Below are 22953 nucleotides of genomic sequence, written 5' to 3' on the forward strand. Positions count from 1 at the left end.
CCTCCAGTAGGTTATTTTACGATTGGACAGTGTTTCCTAAACGCTGTCTGGCCTGTGTTTTTTTTTTCCTCTCTTGTCGAGGCCGGAACAGTAGTGGAAAAGCCACAGGGTCTGCTGCGTTCCGCATCGGTGAACCTCTGCACGATCCATCATCCAGAACACCGTACGTCTGGCTGCATTTCCCACGGCTGGTTTGGGGTGCGTGTGAGTACGGACCTCTCATGGAGAGCTTCGGCAAAAGGCATCACTAAGGACCAGAGGCACACTGGGAAGGGCCCCACCCAGAGTGTAACCAAGTGACCAGGGCGCAGACCAGGAAATGGGGGAGTGGGGATGACCTCAACACACCGCAGTTGTGCATTTGCACTGAGGCTCTTGATGGGGTGCACTGACATGCGTGTCAGTGAAACTCGGTGCTGTCATTGCCCCTCCTGATTGTGCATGTGGGTTAAGAGAGCCCTGGACCCAGTTTTTCTGTAGCCGCCCCTAGCTGGGAAACGAAGAGCTGCATCTCCTCTGTTCCACAATGAGTATTCAAACTCTTGTGTTAATTGGCGGGCTGGTGCTCAGTAAAACAAGCCAACAAAACCAGTTTTTACAGGATTTATGCGTATGTAGTTTGATGATCTTTGGTGTAGACTACTGCAGTCCCTGGGGTTGGATAATCAAAAGCATTTTGCCTCAAGATCTCTCTTTGTCTACTTTGGTAAATTATGAAATCCACAAGCAATTGTATATATGTATGTCATTCATTTTGATTGTGGATAAGTGTTATTTATTAAAAATACTATTAAAAAGTGGAAATCATTGACAATAACTGGAAACAATTTTTGGCTATTTAGTGCAGTTTGTATTAGAATGTATTCCTTTTCACATCTCACGTATGCCGTTTGTTGCGTGTTGGAATAGATAGCCATGTGAAGACATCTTATATTTCTGTCCCACTTATCTCCCTGACCTCTCCCTCCCCCCCCCCCCTCCCTTTTTCCCACGTATGTCTCTCTGTCCCGCTGACTCCAGCCTCTCCCTCCACCCTCCTCAGGCATGGGGGCTGCATTTAGAAGTTTCTGTGCTCGGTGCTGCTGCTGCTGTTGCTGTGAAGAAAATGAGCCAGAGGAGAAGGGGCCCTTGCTTAGGTATACATACCGATATCCCAACACTGAGACTATTGTACATACTGGTACCTGAACATTAATAGTATTGTGTTCACTGATACTGTAACTGGTATTCTGTGATATAAACATTATATATTAATACTGACATTATTACATACATTGATCTCCCAACATTGTCAATGTAATACACACTAATATCTGCACACCAGCATTATGAGATTGACTGATCTTTCACAGTTGATTTCTGTGTGTGTGTGTGTGTGTTTGTATTTGTGTGTTTTGTTGCTCATGAGCAGTGAAACGCTGCTGTACTTTGATCGTGAAGCGAAGAAAAGGAGGGACCAGGAGACAAACCTGTGGAGTGAGCCGGGAGACCCCAGTCACTCAGAGAGAGATGATGACCGTGAGCTCTACAACCTGCTGCAGAAGAGGGCCAAGACCCGGCGTGGTTCCCAGGTCAGAGAGAGCAGGGGAAGGAAATAGTCACTGCCAAGAGTTTTATCCTCAGGGGTTACGCTGTTCCCAGCTATCAGCCTATTAGTCGTACTGGTCCAATGAGTTAATCTGATCATATGCTCTTAGCTTTGTGAATTCCTCAGTACAATTATTATTTGATATTGATATAGAACACCTTAATTTTTACTCTATGATTTATATATTGAAATTGACTGAATTGGCTGTGTAATGGAGGATCAAGAGCAGAACAGAATCCAGCATGTTCACATTCCCAGCCATCCATGGGGGAAGCTTGCAGTAACACCAACAACCACTAGATGGCAAACCAAGCTCAAAAGCTCAAAAGATATTTTTGTTTGATGGGTCTCTTTAACGCCAAGTTTTCTGAGGTACAGACAGAATCTCGAGCCACTTTAAAGACCATAGGCTCAGATCATTCTGATCAAACGGAGTATGTTTCTGTGTGTCTGACGCAATGACTCCACCTGTGTCCCGCAGGGTTACCGGCGCCTCAGTGTGGACATCCATGCCATGAGACAGGTGCGCCGTGGCGTGAGGGAGAAGTGGAAGATGATCCTAGAGAACCTTGGTGAGAGAGTGGAATATGAACATGATGAATGAAGATAATTCTTTATCCATTCCATATGCTTTGTGTTGACTGTGACAGTGAAGTGGTATCCAGAGATGTAACACAAAATTTTAAAAAAAATTTAAAAATCATAAAATTATATATATATTAGAGGATACATGCCAGTACTGGTTTCTTAGTTATCCATAGTGTGGATAGTGAGGATACGACAGACTTAGATATACCGTGCCCTGAGCGAGGGCGTTCCTTTTCTCACCTTTTGACACAGAAAGGAAGTTGGTCCTGTTTTGCCACAACCTACGCATGTCTCTCTCTCCCTCTCTCTGCAGGGTTCATGGCTGAGGCAGAGTCCCTGCTGACGGTGTCGACCAGTGCGTCATACGACCGCATGCGCAACGCGGCAGCGGCCCGCTCCCTGCTGCACACGTTACACTCCGAGACCTCCATCTTTAACAGCAGGGAGGCGCCGCCCGAGAGATACATGTTCATCCTGGTGAGTGAGGGAAAAACTGTCCTACTCTCTCTCGAGATCCGCTACAGACAGATAAGTGCCCTGCGCTATGATGATCTGAGAGAGAGAAGCTTACCCTTCAGTGTGGCGGTAAATTACGGAAGTGAATCAGCGAAATGTGTACTATAGAAAGAGTACCATGACAGCGGGTGAAGCAGTTACATTCTAAGGGCTATACTGATTGGGGGAAAGGAAACAGGGATGTGGCAGGCAGGGGAGTTATTGTCTCCCGCGCTTCTCATTGTCTACTCGATCAACCTCTCTCTTTTTCCTCTTTGATGGGTTTCTCTTTCATCTCTTCCGCTCACTTCCCTGTTGTCTCTGTGCAACTGCTGTTCTCCCTGTCCTCTCTCTTCACACTGTCCCCGTCTTTTTTTTCCCCTCTCCCGTCTCCTCCCGTCTGTGTCTTTTCCTTCCTGCACTGCATACCTCTCATTCTTCTCCCCCCCACACTCACAGGATCGTCTGATCTACCTGGACGTGGCCGAGGACTTTGTGGCGAAGGCGCGGCGCTTCTACCCCAAGGGGGAGGAAGACGAGGATGAGGAGCCCACCCCGACCCTGCCTCTCCTAGTGAAGAGATCCAGTCAGGGAACCCCGGGGGAGGAGGATGAAGACGGGCTGGATGAAGAAGAAGGGAGCGGGGTTGAAGCCGATGACGATGCCTTCATTGCCAAGTCCCTGGAGTGACGTAGTCCTGTAGTATCAGCAGATGGGCACCAGATGGCAATATTGTTGCAATGCAAATGCAGTACAGTAGTTGGCATGTAGTTTTGGCACACACTGAAGGGCTCCAAGAGGCACTGAAACATCCTAGCTAATGGCTTCATAAATTATTGACTGATTTGAGCCAAAAAGCAAACCACTTAGATAATTTCACATCAGTCCACCATTAATTATTTACTAAATGTAAAACTTGTATTATTGTAATATGGTATCTTACCATAATAAATTGACTGAATACTGAATTTCCAGAACCCTGCAAAACAACAAAAAAGTCTGATCCCGTAGTTCACTCTATTCCAATGTTCTGTGAGGGGACCTCAAATGTTATACAGATGTTTTCCTCTATGTTAGTCTGCTCCTCTGTTGTTATACTGTAAATTTCAGTATTTATATATATACCTATGATGGATGGTGTTTTAACACACATGGTACATTCCTTTTGAGTGTTAGGGAAAATCCCACTGATTCCCAATTCCACTTTGAGTTGTGAAATAACTGCCCATCCACATCCACCACGGAATGCAGATCTGTGCTGTCATAATCAAGGGGGCGGTTTTCATTGCAGCCATGGTTTTAGGCACAGATGTATAACACCAACTTTTTAACACAACAGAAACTAAAAATTCTGGTGAGTAATGACTGTGATGGATGGAGTTGTTGTGATGAAGATGACTCATTCACAAGTAATCAAAATGAATTACTGCCCAGAGTCAAAGTGTTTTGATTGTCTCTCAGTCATTAGCAACTGCATCTGTGGAGCGTGTTAAATCCAGGCTGTACCAGTCTTCCTTCTGGTGCATTAAGATGGACTGATGAATCTTCAAGCATACACAGACACACACACACACACACACACATACATATGAGACAGGAAGCAACATTGGCAATGTTTCTGGTGGTTTAAGAATGTGCTGAGGGGCATGAGGTAGTTTGAGGAATAGCGAGGGTGGTTTTGTGCTTTAACTGGCATGACAGAAAATACACAGGACTACATACTGTACGAAACAGGCAATAAAGAAACACACTGGCTTATATGTGCTAAATTGGTAGTGTGTGTGTTTGTGTACATGACAGTGGTTTTGTTTGTTTGCTTTTTAAACATCAAGCTATGCCTACTGAAATAACTTCTTGACCACCATGACCAAAAATATTTTCCCAGCTCTGTTTTTTCACCAGCATGGAAATGGATAGGATTGGGGTTGTAATTTGGAATAGAGCTTTAGCCACCATAGGAAAATTGGAATAAAAACTGCAGGCTTTTGTTGTGTGTGTGTGTGTTTGTTTCTTTGTGTGTGAATGTAAGAAAAAGAAAAACCAGAGACAGCGTTGTGTGGTATTGTGTGTGTGTGTCTGTGTGTGTGTGTGTGTTTGTTTGTGTGTATGCGCCTGTGTACAAGCATGAGTGTGCATATATGGGGACAGGCTGCTGCTGTGCTGATAGATGTACCCTTTCAAAGTAGCTAATTACATAACCCTGAGACAGCTGGGCTCCACAACATTGCCATAATGCCGTAAGGGTTAGCGGAGCCTAGCTTTGGTCAGGGGATCATTCTACAGGGCATAGCATGGCACAGCAGGGTGGGGGAAGGCAGTCAGCTTCGATATGGGCATTGGCTGGACCATGCAAGGGCTACAGTCCTGCACATGTGACTGGGATTTAGTGACGTATCTAAAGCATTCAAATCCAGGGCTGCGCTGGGGTCAGATTCCCTCTCTCTTTTTACAGTCTATCTCTGTATCTTCCACTCTCAATGCTTCTACCTCTAAATGTTTCTTTTCTGTCTCACCATCCCCCTTTCTCCCTTCTCTTCTCAAACTCAAATTCAAATTTTGCTTTATTGTCATAAATTCACAATGTACAGTATTCCCAAAGAAAGGCAACAAATGTGAAATATAAGATACACTAGAAACAAAAATAATAGAAACAATAATTTATACGCATATCTAGCTGGAAGATTTGCTATCCTACCCCAAGAGAAAGATTTTACAGTAATCTTTGAGGTGCATTCCAGTTTCAGTCACTCAGAGTTCACTATGACTGTTCTTCTCTTTTCACCTCAGATATTTTCTACCCTTTTCGGTCAGGCTGCTGTCACTGAGTCTTTACTCTGTTAGAATTTGTCTTTCTGTTATTTTTCTGTCTCAAATGCATTCCATATTCCCCCTTTCTTCAGTTCAGAATTCTCACTTCTATTAAATTCAGAATACATGATTTGCATGATGTAGAAGCAGCGTATGGCCAAAATATAAGGCATATCATCTTCCTCTCTTTCTCTAATACTGGTGAGGTGATACTGCTGTGCCCTCGTCTGCCTCCATTAGTGGCATAATGAGACGTACCACACGGAGAGCTGTTTGTGTATGTGTGAAAGAGAAGGGAGATAGAAAATCTGTACTGTGTTGCAGGGTAGATTCACAAACTATACATTCCTCTCCCTCTTTCTACCTCTTCACTACACCTTCTCTTCTTCCCTGTAACTCTCCGCCTTCCCTTTACTTCTTCCATCTCTGGCTTTACAGATCTTTTCCCTCTTGTTCACATTCTGTGCTTTGTTCTTTTCTTCCCACTGCGGTCTCTAGGTTTCCTCCACTGATATCCATCTCTTCTCTCCTGTGCCTGTCCTCCCTCCTACCCCTTTCCTCCTCTTTCTTCCATCTTTCTTTCTCCTCTCTCCTCCCCCTGAAGGCCCTCCTTGGTTAGTCCTCCTCCTCCTCCTCTCCTCACCTCCTTGGATAGGTGAATTTACTGCTCTGTTAGTCTGCTGTCTCTCATCTCATCTGAAGCCCCGTCTCTGGTGAGCTCGCATTACGCAGTCACACAGCCGGACAGAGCACAGGAGATAAGCACTCCAACAGAAAGAGGCATCTGTCCCATGGCTCCCCTTAGAGACCATCAGCCCTTCCCTCTGTTTATTTTGAAGTGTCTTGTGCTGTTAGTGCTATAAACATCACATCCTGAATATCAAAGTCTTCAGAATCATATTAAGTTACGCCTCAGTGGCATTGCGTAAGGGTGAGTGAAGGGAACTTCTCAAAATCTATAAATGAATAAAGCTATTAATTATAAATAATAATCATAATAGTCATAATAACAAGACAGCGATGGGTGTCAGAATATGAGGGTGAGCATGACAGAGGACCGGGACCTTCTGTTTATGTCTGACAGTTTGACTATGTGAGTTGTGACCGTGAGAGCAGGAACTTGATGGGAAGCTTCGTGACATCACTGACATGAGTGTGAAAAAGAGCAACAAGGAGAGACAGTGTGCAGCGGACTGTCTTTCACTCCGTCTGAGTGTGAATGTGTTGGTCTGTATGTGTGTGTGCTTGAGAGGGACATAGAGAGATGGGAGGGCAGTGAGGTGACATCAGTGTCTTAGAGGGACAGTGTGCCATGGACTGTCTTGTACTGTGTGAGAGAGGTGGGGATGGGGTTAAGGTGACATCACTGTCTGTAGAGGGACAGTGAATCAGAGGTAGTAACTGATAGTGTGGGGCTGTATGTGAGGAAGTCTGCTGTGCTGTATGTGTGACTTACCCTGCCGGGTGAACAGTAACATGAGAGCTGAGAGACCGGGCGGCCACAGTTCGGGCTGTCAGCAGGACAGTCAATTACCCAGCGGGGGTGCTGGAACGAGTCCCTATGTCATTTCCTCAAAGAAACATTTCTCCATCTCTATTATGATGTATAATGAGTAATCTCACTTATATAATCCAACTGCAGAAGGCATAACTATTATTATTAAAGTGTGTGTGTGCATGTGTATGTGTGTGTGTCTGTGTGGATGGGTACATATGCGAACATTCATGTGGCTTTGTAGACCAACATTTTGCATTGTATTGAACCTTTTTTAAAAGGGGAGGTGAACTGAAATAACTTTATAATCCAAACAAAGATGGTTTTAAGGTTTTGTTTGTGAAAAATGAATTGAATTCCATGACACATGTGGGTTGCCAGGGCCTTTGGTTTGTCTTCCACAGGGCCGGTGCTGGAATGAAAATAATCAAACTGATAATTGTGTTATGATATTGAACTCTTGGCAAACACGGCGGCTTGCCAAGTTTTTTCAGGACACCCACTTGTGGACGCAGGCCCTCTGTAGCTCAGTGTTAGGACTTTGGCCCGAATCTGTTTGTCAGCTGAGGTCGAGCTGAGGGGGGGATCATTTAAAGTCCCATTGACGTGCTATCAGGCCACCCTCATCACCGACACACCCAAATGTCCTCCCATATCAGAGAGGGCACGTACTGACTCCCCCTGCAGCCATCATACTCCACCGCCATTAAAATTCCTGCAAGTTCCTTATATAGAGGCCGCCCCCCTCTGTGAATTGTGTAAGTGCGTCTGCGTGTCTGTTTATGTGCATGTACTGAGTGTGTAGTGTGCATGCCTGGTGTGTGTGTTTCCACTTTGTGCTGGAGGGATTAAGGCTAGACTTGGGGGGAGGGGGGGGATTTCGGGGATGTCAGGGGACTTGGTTTTCCCGTCAGCTGGCACCGTCACAGTGTCGGGTGTCGGTGTACTCAGGGTGAAGAGTGATGCGATCATTCAAAAATAGCAGCAGGGCGTCTATATAACCCAGGATCACATGCCTGCCGCAGTAGACACAACCTGCAAACCAGACGCACAGGGGACAAACCTGTGAGACATCGCGCCCAGATAGACAGACAGACAGACACACAAAAAGACAGACTCCTGAGGAGAAGGTTCAGACAAAGCCTCCAGAAGCTACCAGACTTCCTCCAGACAGACGGAACAGACAGTATGCAGGGCTGCACAGTGCTGGTGAAGCGGGCAGGCAGCGTGGCGGGGGCAGAGCTGGGCTGCAGCGTGCGGGAGGAGAACCGCACACAGAGGGAGAGCTACAGCGCAGACTGGCACAGCGTGCGCCTCAACACCCAGCCTCAGGACAGGTGAGCTTTACTCTCTGTGCTACACTCACACCAGCAGCCTCATCTCCGAGCGCTCAGACACACTCGCTCATCATTTCCGCTGTACAAGCTATATCTACACACACAGGGTAGTTTTTCTGAATAGACTGGGAGCAGTGCCACTGGCACAATACGCAGTATATGCTGATAAAAGTGTGGTCTGCAATAAGTAGTCAATCATTTGCTGTCCGTTGGAGTGTGCATTGGTACTGGGTATGATGGTTTGTTTTTACTCCGCGTTGAATTCAGTTCATGTCTACTATAGCAGTGAAACTTTAGTTCGCTGAAACAAGCGGCACAAGTACATGTTCTCACCCTCATTGTTAACTGCGGCCCCCTGCAGGCAGACAGTGAATGAGGCAGACGATTCCCGCCGCGAGTCCTTCTCCAGGCAGTGGGAGGCGAGGCGGCTGGTGCAGGCCTGTCCCTCGGGGGTGATTCGGCTGGGCACCCTGGAGCGGGGGGTGAGGGAGCACCAGCAGCTGCCCTACAGAAACACCCTGCCCTTGCCCATCTTCACACCAGCAGAGCTGGGTGTCAGGCTGGGCCGCGGTGCCCCTCACACCCAGGAGGACTTCCGGCCATTCTCCATCCCAGACGGCGCCTGCCCTGCCAAGAGAAATGTGGGTGACATCACAAAGGACCTGCCCCCGGTCAAACCAATCAGGATGGAATTTGCCAAAGCGCCCAGGTCCCTGGGCCGCTCTATGTCACAGGAGGCCCAGAGAGGGTGAAAGAGGAAGAGGAGGAGGAAGAGAGGGAGGGAGAGAGGGAGAAAGGGAGGGAGAGATGAAAGGAGAGAGAAATGGGCTGCCACAGAGAGAAAAGAGAGGGTAACAGGGGAAGTGAGGTGTCAGAGGGGCGGTGGATGATGTCTAGAATCGATTAGAGGAAAAGGAAGGACATCTGAAAAGTGCATCAGACTGGAAGTTGTGATACTTGTATATAGTTATGTTGCATTCATTTGGGCATTGATTTGTTGCTTTTAATCTTCCTTATCATCATTTGGTGCCAGCTGTGTACCAGTGTCAAAGTGCCTGAGAACACACTGCACAACCAGATGATAACAAGCAGGCTGATAGAAACAAAGCAAAGGTTTTGTAGCAGACAATGCAGGCATATGTCCCATCGGGGCAGAATGATAGATGTGTGGGGTCTACTGCTGCAGCTGTACAGTGATCTAGAGACAATGCAGGCCTCAGACTGGGATTACGCACAGTCTGATATTTGCTTAGATTGCTGTGTGAATCAGGGTCAGTCTGGGGCCACTGCCTTGTCAGACACCGGCAGTGAACTGTAGGAACAATCTTTTGATTTATGTATACCTCAGATGTCAGTTTTGGAAAGAAAGATGGCTGGATTCCAGATCTGATTTGACAGATGAGAGAGGATGGGAGCCCTGCTGGAGCTTAAATGAAGTGATATCACAGTGTTTTGTAGGGATTGAGGGCTTAGCATAACTTGGAATTTAGACGGCTCAAGAAAGGGAGGCCAAAATAGAACTGTGATAGCCAGTGTTGCTGGGCCTTTGGCCCTTGGTGCCTGGACAAGTCCTTGGAAAGTCCTTCATATTAATACTGCAGGAATGTGATGCACAGTCCTGTGTGTGCCATTTAAAACTGTGGAGGGGAGGTGAGCAGCCTTAAGGAATGAATTGAGGGCAACTGGCCCGAGTCCTAGGTTTAACTTCTACTGCTGCACTGCACTTTTGAATCAGGTTGTGTAATATGCCTGGAAAACCTGCCACTTTAGTATTGTATTGACAATGTAATGATTCATACACAGACACAGACTCTAATTTAATGAAGGCAATTATTTAAATGTGGACTTAATCTCTTGCAGAATTAATGAAAGAACTAGCGATGCGGCTATGAAGATGTACTTTTCATCCACTGTATACTAGAGATGTGCTGTAATGGATAGTGATATATTTATTTTTCTACAATAAATTGCGCCTGCACACAAATGAATCAGATCTGTTGTCCTTTTTGTCTCACTATCTGTCTGGGAGATATTTACACTAAGTTAAAATCTGCATTCATTCCAGATGGTCTTTACAGGCAGCATTAATTACCAAAAAAACACACAATGCATCATAGACTGATGAATGTGATTGCAAATACCTCATGGGGATAGAGTAAACTTTGATTCAACCACCAAGACTTGTGGATCCAGTGGAAGCCACCCTGTCAGGTGATGGGATTAAGAGGTTTGGAAGCCAATTAAAATGTTGTTAGAGGTTACACTCAAAAAGCACTGAAGTGGACCCTTGTAACAGTACTGGGTTTACAACAAGGCAAGTCGGAGTTTTGATGGAATTCCAACCCAAGTTCAGAACAGGACCTCTGCCAGAGAATTAAAAATAAGAGTTACATACCTATGGCAAGGCAGGTCAGACTTGAATGATTTGATTCCAGCCATAGTTCAGATGCTTGAGAATAATTAGAATGTTGTGGAGACTCATGATCATGTGCTTGTAGCCCTTAATGCAAAATGGGGTTATGCTGTGCATATCCAAATGGCTCTGACAGAACAGGAATAGTGCAGGGCCTCTTTGTGATAGAGCTCAAAGTAATCAGCAGCTGCATGGCTGAGGCTTTGTTGTTGTCCTTCATTAGCAAGAAGCTGTATTTTTAGTTCAGCCTCTAACTTTTCCATCAGGTGTGATAATCGTTGTTGAACTAGTGCAGCTGTGCAGAGCTGTTGGATTGATATCTTCTGGATTACTGTCCTCAAAGGCCCCGACCTCCATTCAGCCTCCCAAGATCCCCGATCTGCTCCTGTTGTTCTGGTAATACAGCTCCAGCCCACCATTCTCCCATTCTATCACTCATTCAGCTCTGCACCCACCCATAGCAGTGCTGAGACTCAGGCCTTCCCTGTTCCAGCAGTAGCACAACTCGCAGTTCCATCCTCTGCCCTAAAGATCAGTTCATTCCATCAATGGCTGAAGTTTCTCTACGTCAGACCCGGCTGTATTGAATGATTGTTGACCAAGGCCTGGTTTCATTTCAACCCTATTTTTTGTTTTGGACTTATCTTCAAATAATGGATTTCAGAACGTTTTATTTGTCACTTTCACAACAATGTTCATGCTTGTCAGTGGTTGTCAAACTCATAATGTTATATATGTAATGGAAAGGGCACACTTGTTCAAGCCATCTTGTTCAATTTTATTATTGTATGTTTGTATCATATTATCGTAAGTAAGGACAAGTCCCACATATAATTGGACTGAATCTAAGCCTGCTTTAACCCACACCCTGAATGGATTACTGAGAGTCACCAAGATATGACGGGCTGCCTCTCAGTCATCATTCCAGGTGGGAAAGTAACAGTTAAGATGACCTTTGACCCCAAAAGTTGTATCAGGACCAAATCTGAAAAAATTGCACCACCAAAAAGCAGGAGGCTGTTGAAGAAGGATTTAAATGTTAAACCCCCAGATTTCTCCTTTCATCTCTTTTTATTTTCCTCTCTTATATGTCTTTCTGTCTCTGGCTCTCTTCATAGGCTTACTGCCCAGAACGTTCTGTTCCATGCCCCCCTCCCCCCAAAGTCTTTCAGCGCAACTGTACCATGGTATTAATAGCAGAGTAAACATTGTTATTGCTCCAGAAACAGCATTATCTGCCCCCATCCTGCTCTGTGCCTATGAGCCCGTAATCCCATCACCCCTTTCATCTGAAGGCTGGCTCCACTGTCAGTGCCTTCAGCTCAAAATACCCCCAGTCCTGGCTGGATGCGAAGCACTTGGATGGCCACTTAGCTGTGGTCAGGTCAGTATGTTCCAGATATACACTGTTCTGCTTCCAGTTGCTGTGAAACTGCTCGGACTCTGGGCATCAGCAGCATGATGGAAAGCACGTCATGTTTCCAGCCCTAGATGACAATGCAGGTACCTGCCACCACTCTGCGGGCACCTTTAATGTTTATATTATGTTTGGCTATATGTGTGCATGGCTGTTGTTAAACCCCTGAGTGGTCCAGACAGGAAAGGAATCCTTCAATTCACTGAATTTGCTGAAGATCCCTGATGCCTATTTCACAGTGTGCTCCTCGACCAATGACTCATTAGCAAAGGCTCAGAGTCTCACTGGGTAAAGGCAATATCTATGCAATAGACAAAACACAAAGCAAGCACACATTGGTGAGCCAGTCAGAGATACCCTCCTTTCCAGACCAAGTACATTCAGTAAAGTAAAGCCACTATCCTGACTGGACATGTTCATAAAAAGAGTCATGGCACTTATCAAAAGAGTAGGGGTTATAAAATCTGTGTTCTCTCCCATTTCTCGATCTGGCAACCTGATTGGCAACACCCTTGCAACACCCTTGCATGCACCACCCATCTTGCTGTCCCCGGTGACCAAAGTAAAAGAGAAACAACCTTCCCAATTAGAATAAATTAAAACAGGAAAACATTGCTCATCACTACAACTACTATGTGCAATAAATCAATTCCAATCCAAAAAGATGGTTGCAGTACAAGATGAGATGTGTTTTGCACATGTACTGCACAGATTCTCTAATTGACTTTCATTTGTTGACAAAGTAGATTTGGTTACTAGATGTACCTATCACCTTCTTGGCCTCTCATCCTCAGTTCAGCTGTCCTTCATAAATAGTACCGTAGCTGTGTCTGACATTCGGGACCCATTTGTTATTCCAGCTTGCGGATTCAATGTGGATGTTCAGGGTGTTAATTGGACATATTGAATTACGCATCCGAGTTTTTCCTACCCCACAACTCTGGTGCCATGGGTGCCATGGGTACATTTTCCATATAAGGAGCAATAGAGAGAGGCTATGGGATTCACTCACCAGATACTCACCACAGATGATTTCAGGCTGGCACAAAACATTACTTTTTCAAGCACAAAGTTACTCTTCAGAGCTATGACATTTATAATAAAGGGTTTATCAGGTTTTTAATAAAGGGTCAGTCAGCCTTGATCAAGTTCTAACACAACTGTCTTTAAAACTGATGGACATAAAAATTGTATGTACATGTACATGTACACGCACTCGCACACACATTAATGGAAATGATTTATGTGACATATGGCACAGTAAGCCTGCAAATATCATTGCTTAATGTGTTATGCTGCCTTACAACACAACAGTTAATTTTGTCCATATTATACTGTGTACTCTACTGGATTTGATATACTATCCCTACTGATACCAATTACGATCTGAAGAGTGACTGATGTCCCTCTGGATCTACTCTGTCTGCTGAGGGCTGGTTGCATGATAGCACAACAGCAGGTTTATTATCCTTTTCTTCTGCAGTGTCATTTCTTCCCCCAGCACCTTTCACAATTCTTTGGAAACCGCTCTTGTCTGTTGCCTGGTAAACCCCGCACCCGCCCCCTTTCCCCTGCTCGTCTATCTGTTTTGATATTTTATGGAGCCCATATCTGGACAGCTGGACACTTTCTGAGCCAATCACCACATAGCAACACAGACACAAACAGATGCGCATGACAGGCGGACAGAAGCATGACTCGTGGATGGACACGTGTGCAGATATGCGCAGAAGCGCCAAATGCACACAAAGACCACCCCTTGTTCAACAGTGTGACACACTGTTGATCAGTCTCACTCTTTTCCTCTGTGCAATACACGGAAACACTGAAAAGAGTAACATATTCCAAATATATTGCATGTATTACAGTCATTGCTATCATTTCACACAACATTTTATGTACACATTGTAGAATTAGATATGAGGTTTAATTTAACTGGATATTCTACAAGAATGTGTAAAGTTTTACATATAAAAGTGGAGATCCATACATTTACTTAACTACTGTAAACAGTACTACTGACAAACAACTAATAATAGAAAGCACAGCAATCTGTCTGTCTCACGCTCCCTCTGTGAATCAGGGCTGAAGCAGGAGACAGTTTGAATGTGACAGATTTTGGGGTCAGATTGTCTCTTTCTCTGCAGGGGAGAACATCATGGTATCTGTGTCTCAGGGCTAATGGGCGGGGTGGACAGTTCTGGCAGGGAGAGAAGGGGAGAGATACAATCACCGGCCCTCTCCACACTGCAGAGATTCAGGGTCAGGAAAGGAGGCAGCATTGAATTAGTATTCCTCTCGGGGGTGGGTAGGTGCTAATTGTGTCGTCAGTGTCTAACCCATATCCACACAGATCGGGAGAGACAAGATAGGTTTTCACAGTGCCCAAACACACACACACACACACACACACACACACACACACATAAAATGCACAAATCCACCCTTCCTGTGGACCAGCTAAATGGAGCTCTCTGACAGTAAGTATTTGAACAACATAAAAATCATCTGTGGTTTAATCTGTGTACATTTCAACATCCAAAGTGAAAGACACACGCAAATATGAAAGAAAATCCAGGAAGTTCTGACGTCATAAGTCAGCTCTAATGTATTAATCTGAAACTTTTATTGGACGGAAAATAGAAACATATGTTGTTCCTGGTGCCAGTTTGGCGTCAACCTAGGGCTGTTAGTTGAAAGTAATCTCTAAAGCTCCCATTTCCAGGATATCTCTAGAAACACCACTGGAACTACTACGGTCAAATCAGTGTCTGTATGATAAGTGCAATGTTGCAGCGTCAGGAGCTCTTTGATTGTGTGGCGTGGAACAGTAAAGACCGTAGAATCACTGAGATAATATATCCTCCAGTTACATCTCAGAAAGCAAAGCGTTGGAGCGATGGAGAGATAGAAGGATGGGGTTACAGCAGAAGCGGTGATGGCAAGATGAGAGGGCCTGTAGGGGAGGACGTCCATTAGTGGATGTCCAGGTTGAGAAAGCGCTCTCTCTAAGATGGCATCAGTGCCCTGGGCAGGGGATGCACTAGGCCTGAGTGCTATCAGGTAGTCACACGGTCTGAGGGGATTGCTATCTCCGCTGATAAGAAGCAACGGGGGAGGGGAAGCCGGAGTAAGACTGACCATACGCACCCTGACTGGCCACAACACTAGCACACACAGCCACACACCCACACGCACAGGTATAAATACTGACCCCACAGAGACCTTGTGGTGTATGCACACCAATGCTGGCATACACAATGCCATACACACGGACGGACTGACACGGGAAGACTGACTCTCTTTCTTTGGTTCACTAACGCTCCTGCCACCAAGCTGAAGGGAATTCGACTATTCAAGGTAGACTATTCAAGGGAAGACTACTCGAAGGTACTGCCTGACAGTGCAAGAAGACGCAGTCAGGGACATGGAGCGAGGGAAAGGGGAAGAGAAGGAGCCATGTTTGGAGGACGGTGTGGCTGCAATGGCGCGCTGCTACCGAGGGTTCAACCCCACAGCGTACCTTCAGTACAACTACACCCCTCCTCGCGCGGACTTCACCCGGCCGGACAGCATCGTACCCTGGAAACTTGCCTGCCTGCACAGAGCTTTCACTGAAGGTGAGACTCTCCCGGGTTTGTTTGCATTGTGTTATGTGTTTGTGCATGCATGTGTGTGAAAGTGAGAGATAAGAAACATTGTGGCTATCTGTGTATGCTTTCACGTCTATGTGCTATCACACATTGTGTGATAGAACGTGTGATAGCGCATAGACATTCTGTGATATCACAGTCGTTCTGTGATATTTTTATGACGTGTTACTTGGACGTATCTGTGTACATTTCACTTTTTGGAAACTTTCACTAATCAATTAGTCATTGCTTCTGTTTTGTAAGGTTTTGTAAGATTCTGAAAGCCGTCCCCTCCTTCTCTCTTCCCAGGTGACGTGGGTGGCGAGATGTTGGTGGACGTGGGTTCTGGTCCCACCCTGTACCAGGTCCTCAGTGGCTGTGAAAAGTTTGGCCGGGTGGTTCTAACGGACTTCCTGGATGTGAACCGTACAGAGCTGAAGCGCTGGCTGGGGGAAGAAGAGGGCAGTTTTGACTGGACTCCCTACCTGCAGCATGTCTGCCAGCTGGAAGGCCGTGGGTGAGACATTATGGGAGCTCTGGGCACACTTGGATTGCTTATATATAAGCACACACACACACACACACTTGCATACAGAGCACCCACTCACACTGACAGGAAATGCCATGCCCCGGTGGAATAGCTGGCCCTAATTTCTATTTATGTTTTTGAGGTTATTAGAAGGTAATTGACTACTGTCTGTCACTGTGTATCATTAGCCTTATCATCATTGTCCTTCATCTGTTTAGGCCAACTCTCTCCACTTTTCTGGTGCCCTCAATTTCTTCTTACCCCTGTGATTTCCCAATAAGGTGGAATAGGTGAGGGAAGAAAACTGCATAACCATTAAAATGAATATAAATCATTTTGGCTACCTTGTTAATAATATTGACCACACACTGAGAATACACATAAAATACAAGTACCTTTATCATTCTCTTCATGAATTTGTACCTTGCCTGGCCAACCTCTGGAACTTTGTCAAGCAGTATTTCTTATATCATTGACTCTGTATGGTTTTTCACTTGAGTTGTGTTGTACCTCACTTGTAAGTCACTTTGGATAAAAGCGTCTGCCAAATGAATAAATGTAAATCTAAATGGAAATGAAACATCATCAGAGATAATTCTATTGGATGGACAAAATACAGAAAATGATTTGAACAAAAATTAATCATATTTTTAAAATAATTATCAGTGGTTATACAGGGAATACATAAATGGTTTACCCAAATGTGATTTGGCGTGTTTTTTTTTTTATGTAGTTATGCCAGTGAGTCATGGTGTCTCTCTGTCCCTTTCCTCCTCTCAGTGCTTCTGCCTGGCAGGAGAAGGCAGCACGCTTGCGTTCGGTGGTGACAGAGATCCTTCCTATTGACGTTCACAAGCCCTCCCCACTGCCCGCGGGCTCCCTGCCCTCCTCCGGGGCCGACTGTCTGGTGTCCTCCTTCTGCCTGGAGAGCGTGAGCCCGGACCTGGCCTCCTTCACCCGGGCCCTGGGCCACGTGTCGTCCCTGCTGCGGCCTGGTGGCCACCTTCTGCTCATCGGGGCCCTGGGGGAGAGCTACTACATGGGAGGGCCTGGCGTTCGCATCCCTGTGGTACCACTGGACGAGGCCCAGGTCTGCGACAGCCTGAGGGCCAGCGGTTACACCCTCCTCCACCTCAGCATCTACACCCTGCCCCCGGACATGAGGGTGGGGGTGGATGATGTCACCGGCATCTTCTTTGCCAAGGCCAGGAAAGCATGATGGGAAGGTGGAGGGTAGGGCATGGTGGTGGTGGAGAGAGAGGAGGAGTATAAAGAGATGGTGGAAGAGGTGAGAGAGACAGAGATGAGATGGAAAGGCATAGGACTGAAAGGAGGCAGCTGAGTGGAAAATTGAGCAAGGATTCAGCGAGGGAGCAAATGAGGAGAGGCAGAGACAGACAGCGAAAGATTGTCAGGGAGATAAGAGAGAGTTTCAAATGAGAAAATGAGGGATGAGACATCTGAGTTGGAGAGAGAAGGAAATACGAGAGAAAGAGATATTGAGCTGTGAAGTAACCTGTGAGTTTGTTTTAATCTGAGCTATATATGTTCTCTTCAGTCAGTGTGCCGAGGTTTCCTATCTATGCTTTGCTTCACTTTGTCCCATAATATATGTGTTGCTGCCCCCTTTTGGACAATTATTCAGTGCATGGACCGGAAATGATGTGCACACTTTACATAACTATGTTTTTAATGATAAAAGATTCCCAATTAGCTGACATATTTATCCAGGTGACTTCCACTTTTGCAATTTATAATTGAGCTTAAGCGCTTTTCTAAAGGCTACAAAAGCATTCCATCAAGTGCTCAAAGACTGGAAAGTTCAGAGCTGGACTCAAGGGAACTAACAACCCTCTATTTAAAATAGTTCTGTACACATCAATGTACAAAAATCTATAGATAACCTTTTTGATGCAAGCCAAAATGTAGGTACATATTTCAGAAATATTTGAATCGTTGCCACTTTCACATATGTTATCTCAAGCACATATTTTTGACTATATTTACATTTTCCATTTTATGCAATTTTTCATCATATTCTACTGTAAATAAATATAATAACATATGAAAGTGGCAACAACTGGTATAATTTGTAGTATACCATGTATATACAGGCTATTTTACATATATTTAATAAATTAATCCATATATATATCATGTTACTTCCTTCCTGTACATAAATCATAGCAATGAACCCAAAACAATTGCATGTGATGCCATTTTATCCAGTTTGGTTTCCAACGCAATAGTTTACAGTAAGTTCAGGTCTCACAATAAGGACTTTTCACAACTGGAGCCTTTCTCAGCACTTGCTTGTAGGTCCTACTCATGAAATGCCAGTCATTCCCTTTCTTTCACTGTGTCTTGTTATTTAAATTGCTATATTATTACACTGTAACATGTTGATGTTTGTTAGCTGAGTTTTAATACTTAGTTTGTAGATGTGCTGTGTCCATCCAGTTGATATGAATCAATTGTGTTTAAATAGCCAAATCTTTAATAAAAATAAAACATCGCTGTTTTGAGCATTTGTTGTTTCTACACATTTGCTGCTGCCTCATGCCATTGTTTTATCAGATGTAACTTCTGATTGGTCTTCATAAACCACTGCTATGCTCCCTCCCCGGTCAGGGCTCTTCTCTCAGATCACAGTAGGAGAATCACCTGCTTCAAAAGTGGTCACAAATATCAAAATGTACAATCACTGGATATCTGACCATCAGTGAACTGGGACACAATGCACAGCTTGAATGGAAAACCCCACAGCACTTTCCAGTTACCCCGGGCTTTGAGAATGACCAGGTGCTTCAATTATATTAAGACAGTTATCAGTCCTGCAAGAGCCAGATGAGCAAATCCAAACCTCGGAATACTACAGCAGTTAATTACGTGCGACTGTGTTCAGGATGGGATCGGTCTCATAACTCACATCAGTGATTAGGATGCAAACAAGCAGATGTTTCAGATCGATTGTACATAACATTTCTCCAACAACACTGAGAGGCTTTAACAATGTTATTGGGTTGTTGTAACATCAAACCGACATGGAAACAATGTTGCATATTAGCCAGACTGGTGTTAATGGGGGTTTGTGGAGCCAAGAGGGTATGTGTTAGTACCTGTATGAGCAATGGAGGTTTTACCTGCATGAGCTGAGTGCTGACCTGATCAAACAATCTGAGGTCACAATGTTCACAATGGCCTCTTGCTCTGGTGTGCTCTGGACCATCATGAGCTCCACCAGGTCTGCCCATACACAGACCCTCACAGACCCAGAGAAATCGAGACAAAGGATGGCCTCACATTGCGATGATGCTGCTCCTACTGCACGGCAGGCGCTCTCCTTTTTTATCTTCAAAGCTCCTGTTAGAATTTGTTGTCTCCAGCTTGTTTAGCTCTGACGGTGCAAAACCCTGTGATCATCTACACGATGTGACATGGCACCCAGACGGTCTATTCTTGTGCAAAAGTAGTCTTGAGAGGCACAGGTTTCATAAGGGAAACAAAGCACTTTTCAGCTTTGAAGCACTGTCATTAAACAGGAAATCATGTAGTTTGGGTAGGCTGAGAGTACAGACAGGCCAAGGCCTCAGAGAGAGCAGAAGCAAGAAACAGTCCAATGGTGTCTGCATTGTATTTCACACATACACAGAGCAAAATGCAAGACATAACCGAGCAATGAACAAATCAGTGACAGTAAACAGATACATGACAATTTTTAATACACAGGATTGATGTAACATCAAACACTATATTGGCCCAAATGCAAGGTTGGTCCTCCCTCAAAAAATGCATGTGCATGCAACTGTCCATATATTTGCAGGGACCTCAAAACTGCTGATGCTAACTTGAATAAGATTGCACCATTAGCCACAAGTGACACAAGTGGATAGTGCATTTACCAGACAGGACTTTTCCCTCTCCTTTTCATCAGAATTTCGGACTTTCTAATGAAGCATTACCTCTGGCATACTGCAACACCTCAGCACATTCACAAAGGAAAGTAGTCAGACAGTGTGTACCAATATAAATCCTCCAATATGCTTGCTTGGCGCAAACAGTTATTCCTCACAACACACATCTCTCCAGGGAAGACATAAAGATTTTCAGACTCATCATATAAGATGTCAATAACTGAGCGAAGCTCATGTCTGTAAACCAATAACAAAGATTGAAATACAAAAAAAGAACTACTTATAAGATTTGCAAAATCAACAATTTTATCATTTGCAAAATAACAATTTTATTTACTTCATCAATTATTTGTATATGTGCCTAGACAATTGCCGAAGTGGTCATATCTTCGACAGGCACCTTTAGGTTGCAATATCAGTGACAGTCTGACATCTTCTAATCCTCTGATGAACATCAGCTTTCCTGTAGTGCACTATGGGACTTATTACTGTGGCTACTGTATTAAGTAGCTGTGGCTGGAGGAGCAAGTGCAAATAGTGTATTACAAAATTGTCTGCACATCACTTTGAAAAGCGGGATTGATTTGTAATTAGGTGCAGCATGATTCACAAGGATGACTAAAATGACATGCTGCAAGACATATCCTCTAGATGGCACCACAATAGTTTCAGTTCAGGTATTATCAATTCTGGGGAGAGAAGAGATATTAGACATAAAATTGTTAGGGATGATGAATGTTACCACCATATGTCCAATCATTGTGATGTGTACTTCCAGTTTCCAAGTACCAGATGCTTGGTAAGTATTAAATTGAAGGAAAATATGTCAAATAAACACCTTACACCCCACAGAGTTTTAAATAGGGAAGTGCTTTTTGAATTTTGTCTTATCGTGAAAATTATGAAATGCATTAACATTTTTATACCAGTGTCACTGTCAGTGGCACCAATATTATTATCAGTAAATTTAGAAAATTTGAATCTTCTCATGTTGACTCAACTTGGTGGGAGAAACGTCAAAGAAAACAGCAGTGTAATCCCTCTGCTCACACACTGCAATTCCTCAATATGGAGGAATTATTTAAAGAGCAGGAAAAAGAGAAATCGTTAGGCAAGAAAAATGAAGCAGGAAGAAAACAGCTGAAAGGTGATTAATTGGATAGGTGTAGTATGTGTACACAACAACGGATGTTCATAAAATCATCCAATCAAATTGTCATTTGCTTCTGTTATTCATTTAGAAATGTAACTGCAATGATAAGGTCAACTACGATGGCATCAATAGCATTGAACAGGTTCATTTCATGTCTTCCCTTACAATTTAGAGTAAAAAAAAAAAACTGAAATCAGTTTCCCAAACAGAAATAAAACATAGATATGCGTGTAGTAATTAGTGAATAAAGTTACATCCGCTCTTATTGTCGGACAAGAATCATTCCACCAAAGACAGTAAGAGGACAACTTTCCATGTTGACAGAATGGATTTATTTGGTGTAGTTCCTCTAAAATCTGAAATGTAGTCTTTTGTCAAAAAGCCAGTCCATCAGATGTCTGCATAGCGCTCTTATCAGAGGAACTGTGAGAGCGCATACTACAGAGAAACAATAAACTTGAACTAGTGGCAGAAAAGAATCACCAAGAGGGAATAGAACATTGGGACATTTTCAGTATTAAACTGTATTAAATATTGTGAAACAGTATTAAATAGTATGGAATAGTATCATCTGTAATATTTGATTCTGAGGAGCCGCAGGCTCTTTGAAATATCGCATTAATAATGAGAATTCACCCTCTGTTCCCTAAAATCACCTTTACATTCTTGCCATGTTGCCATATCTTTCGGTAGAGTGTTTAATTAGGTATAGCCTCCAAAGAATCTAAGCTGCCAGTGTCCGTCATTGAGAGCACTTAGAAAACAACAACCCAATGAATATATTTGACATACCATTTACCATCTATCAGGCAAATTAATTTATAGAAATCAAATCAATATTCTACCTCAGTATATAGCACTAAACAAACATGTTCTCATCGGAAGCAGAAATATACAAGAGCAGAAACAGAAACAAACAAGATAATAGGTTAAGTTCCTTACCCATGATTCAATCCATATAAAGTGAATCAAAATCATACAAAATTAAAATCAAGGTCAGATTTTGTTTGACAGTGCTCATATTTGACACCACTGCCTACAATTTGGGGGAATCATTATCAATAAAATAATTTCAATTTTCTATTCAGAACAGGGCTATCAAACTCACCTACTGAAGAGATATAAATTTGATGATTTTCACTCCGTTCATTCTCTTGGCTTCATTCGTTGTTTTGGTTAATTAGCTGTGTGCATGCATTTCTCATAACACTCGGCAGCAATATGTCCTCTGAGACACAATCTTCAGCTTCAACCTGTTATTTTCAGAAATGTGGAAAAAAATGTTGAACTGAATAAGCGATGGAGGCACAACTGGTAATCAACAGTAAATACTAGAGTCAAAACCAGCATACATCTGACCCTTCCGGGGAGATGATGCTCCCTAGGGTGCTCCTATGAATACAGTGAATGCCACATAATTTAAAATTGTATGTTCAGTCTGTAAAATGTTACTTGTCAGCAACATGATTAATAATGGAAAAAAAATACTCAGATTAAACAAAATAATAATAACTGGCTGAAGGCCTTTTATTTCAGCTTTCTCACTATATGCAGCCAACACTTGCTGACCTTTTAATATTACCT

The 22953-nt window shown here is 43.9% G+C and overlaps 3 protein-coding genes across 3 annotated transcripts; all 3 read left to right on the top strand.

Moving 5' to 3' along the window:
• Window positions 1-1044: 1044 nt before the first annotated feature.
• On the top strand, window positions 1045-3361 carry LOC118784780 (melanoregulin-like). Its single transcript, XM_036539239.1, has 5 exons — window positions 1045-1136; window positions 1409-1571; window positions 2070-2160; window positions 2490-2653; window positions 3131-3361. Exons 1-5 carry the CDS (start codon window positions 1045-1047, stop codon window positions 3359-3361), a joined length of 741 nt encoding a protein of 246 aa, XP_036395132.1.
• Window positions 3362-7972: 4611 nt separating this feature from the next.
• On the top strand, window positions 7973-10299 carry LOC118783986 (telethonin-like). Its single transcript, XM_036537953.1, has 2 exons — window positions 7973-8311; window positions 8673-10299. The coding sequence occupies exons 1-2, from the start codon at window positions 8163-8165 to the stop codon at window positions 9061-9063; spliced, it is 540 nt and encodes a 179-aa protein (XP_036393846.1). The 5' UTR covers window positions 7973-8162; the 3' UTR covers window positions 9064-10299.
• A 5269-nt stretch (window positions 10300-15568) lies between these two features.
• Window positions 15569-17521, top strand: LOC118784865 (phenylethanolamine N-methyltransferase). The gene is made up of 3 exons (XM_036539357.1): window positions 15569-15761; window positions 16083-16290; window positions 17083-17521. Exons 1-3 carry the CDS (start codon window positions 15569-15571, stop codon window positions 17519-17521), a joined length of 840 nt encoding a protein of 279 aa, XP_036395250.1.
• Window positions 17522-22953: the final 5432 nt, after the last annotated feature.

Source organism: Megalops cyprinoides, chromosome 1, assembly GCF_013368585.1.
Source record: "Megalops cyprinoides isolate fMegCyp1 chromosome 1, fMegCyp1.pri, whole genome shotgun sequence".
NCBI lineage: Eukaryota > Metazoa > Chordata > Actinopteri > Elopiformes > Megalopidae > Megalops > Megalops cyprinoides.